General features: G+C 58.7%; 1 protein-coding gene across 1 annotated transcript; it reads right to left on the reverse strand.

Moving 5' to 3' along the window:
* Window positions 1–202: 202 nt before the first annotated feature.
* CLDN23 (claudin 23) lies at window positions 203–1,084 on the reverse strand. Its single transcript, XM_060001287.1, has one exon. It carries the CDS (start codon window positions 1,082–1,084, stop codon window positions 203–205), a length of 882 nt encoding a protein of 293 aa, XP_059857270.1.
* Window positions 1,085–2,724: the final 1,640 nt, after the last annotated feature.

A 2,724-nucleotide genomic window follows, 5' to 3' on the forward strand; every position in this document is an offset into this window, starting at 1 on the left:
ACCTGAACTAATCGTCCAAGGAGTCGAGTTTGGCTAGGAAAGGAAGATCGCCCTCCAAACCAGTTACAGGAATGTGTCCGGGGGTCCGACTCCGAGCCAGGTGTTTCCAGCTGAAAGGTAACAGCCAAGTTCAAGGTTGGACCGTGGTGGGGCGAGTCCTTCATCCAGACAGGGCCCGGCCAGAGCAGGCTGGGGGCGCCGCCTACAGGTCGGAGTCGCAGGGCAGTGCGCTGCCGCATGACCGGGTGCTGCGGGAGGACCCGCCGTGGTGGGATTCGGGAGCCTTCTCCCCATCGAGCACTTCCACCGGGTTGCTGTAGGCCTTGGGCGGCGGCCGGGGCATCGGGAAGCCGGCCTTGCGCTGGCTGGCGGCGCCGAGCTGGACGGGCCGCGGCCGGTGCTGGCCGTCGCTGTAGTACTTGATGGCCGGCGTGAGCGCGGGCTCCGGCCAGTCGACGTACACGGTGCTGATGCTGCTGCGGCGCGCCCTGCCTGGAGGCACCTTCCGGCAGCTGCGACAGCGCTCGGCGCACCAAGGCGCGAAGCTGAGCGCCAGCGAGAAGCCGCCCAGCAGCAGCAGGCAGCTGCCCAGGTAGCCCAGCACCAGGCTGTAGCCGACCTGCACGGTGACCGGGCTGGACTGGGCGGGCAGGACGGCGCGATCCTCCAAGAAGTGGTTGTACCAGGAGACTGGGATGAGGCTCAAGAGGCCCGCGGCGAAAAGCACGACGCCGGAGAGGCCGGCCAGCGCGAAGTGGGGCTCGTCCTGCCAGCAGCGCACGCCGACCGTCGCCAGCAGTAGCCCCAGGGCCGTGGCGGCCAGCGACGTGATCATGAGTCCCCGCGCCACCCGCACGGGCTCGGCGGCGAAGTAGCGCAAGTCGTCTGGCTGACCGCACTGGCGCTCGCTGCTGCTCTGCTCGCGGCATATGTCCCACAGGCCCTGGTACAGCACCAAGTCCACCGGCTGGTCAAGGAAGCCCTTCACCAGTCTCCAGCCGGGCGTCAGCGTGCCGGTCAGGGTGAGCAGCAGCCCGCAGGGTGCGAGCACCATGCCCAGAATCATCACCACCGGCGTCCTCATCCTGGACGGCGCACCTGCCTACTGCTCCGCCTCCGCCGCCGGCTTGCTATCTCGAGCCCTTGCGCCCCCGGAGAGCGCTCCAGGCTCCGGCTCCCTGAAGTCCACACGCTCGTCGCCGCCACGCCCGGAGTCCTGCGCCCGGCTCTCCTCCGGCCGCTCTTTGTCTCCGGCGCGGGGCCGTCTGCGCTCCGCTACCCGTCCCTAGTTTGCTCCCCGCGTCCCGGCCGCTCCGCCCTACCTCCCGCCCAGCCGCCTAATCGAAACCAGCTCGCGGGCAAGTCTGACCGAAACCTGGGCCCGAGATGCCGGCGCGCAGAGGTGGCGGCAGCCGCGGCCAAACCCGTCCGGGTGGGAGGGGCTGGAGTGGCGAGCAGGAAGCTGCGCGGCCCTGCGGGACTCGGACCGAGCAAAGGTCGCCCCGCCCCTGCACCTCTGCGCGGCTCGGCGGGGGCCAGGTCGGCCTGGGGCGGGGAAGGAAAGAGGCGCCGCCCGAACGGCCGCACCTGGCCCGGGCACTGCGCAGGTCCCTGCTTCTCAGCAGATCTCGGTAACTAAAGTTTTTCTCCGGTCCCTGCCCGTCGACCCTGCACCTGTAGCCTGTCCTCCCTCCACCCCCAGCGGGGATCCGATGGCCCCTCGAAATTTTGCGCTGTTAGCTTGCAGAAACCCACGGCTGAGTGGGCGGAACCGCCCGAGATGCGCTGGGCAGGTGTGCACCGAGGGTCCCCCCGGTCGAGAAGCGTGTCCCAGAGTGTTGCACTTGTGTATTTTGTTTAATTTGCTTAATAAAGACGCCATACTCCGGATTAACCTTGATGGAAAAGAATCAAAGCGACTGTGTTTCTGGGATGAGGAATTACCGAGGCTTTTATTTTCTTTGTTTGGCCTCTTGAAAGATTTTGAAACTGACGAAAAAATAAAGGGGGGTGTGTGTGCCCTGTCTAGCACACTTTTCAGGTTTGTCCACCTCTAGGGTCCTGAGACTTTCATTGTCTTTGAGCTGTTTACAACTCTGTAAATTACAGAACACCTGTAGTGTCACAAGTGATTTTTGTCCATAGTAACGCAAATGAGTTTGTCAGTAGAATGTTAATGACTATTGCCCGATGGATACAGACTGCTTTGGCACTGGTTTGTAAATTCACTTTAGCAGGCCTGTTTGCCTATATATGTGTGTCCTTTGCATTGTTCTTTAAATCGGTTGTAACATACTGGTTCCCTTAATAAATTAAATAAAATCTTTGACACGCGTTCATTTTACATTTGTGTGAGAATCATGATTTTACAGTTTCCTAAAAATTATTATTTCTAAAAATCAAAGTTAATTAAGCATTGGTTTGAAGTAATTTTGAACATTCTAGAGTAGACAATATCAAGGATGGGTCTTTTGTTTTTTGAAGATTTTTAAATTAAAAAAATGGTGGTAAAATATACATAAACATAGAATTTACCATCTTGACCATCAAGTTACAGTTCATTGAAATTAAGTATATTCACAGTGTGGTGCTACCATCACCATCATCCGTCTCCAGACTTTTTCATTTTCCCAAACTGAAACTCTACTCATTTATCGATAACTCCCCATTCCACCAACACCCCTCCTACCCGCCAGCCCCTGGCAACCACCATTTTACTTTCTG

Source organism: Delphinus delphis, chromosome 21 (genome assembly GCF_949987515.2).
Source record: "Delphinus delphis chromosome 21, mDelDel1.2, whole genome shotgun sequence".
In the NCBI taxonomy this organism is placed as follows: Eukaryota; Metazoa; Chordata; class Mammalia; order Artiodactyla; family Delphinidae; genus Delphinus; species Delphinus delphis.

Coding starts and splice junctions, on each gene's coding strand:
- CLDN23 (XM_060001287.1), bottom strand. CDS start 1,084: ATGAGGACGCCGGTGGTGATGATTCTGGGCATGGTGCTCGCACCCTGC.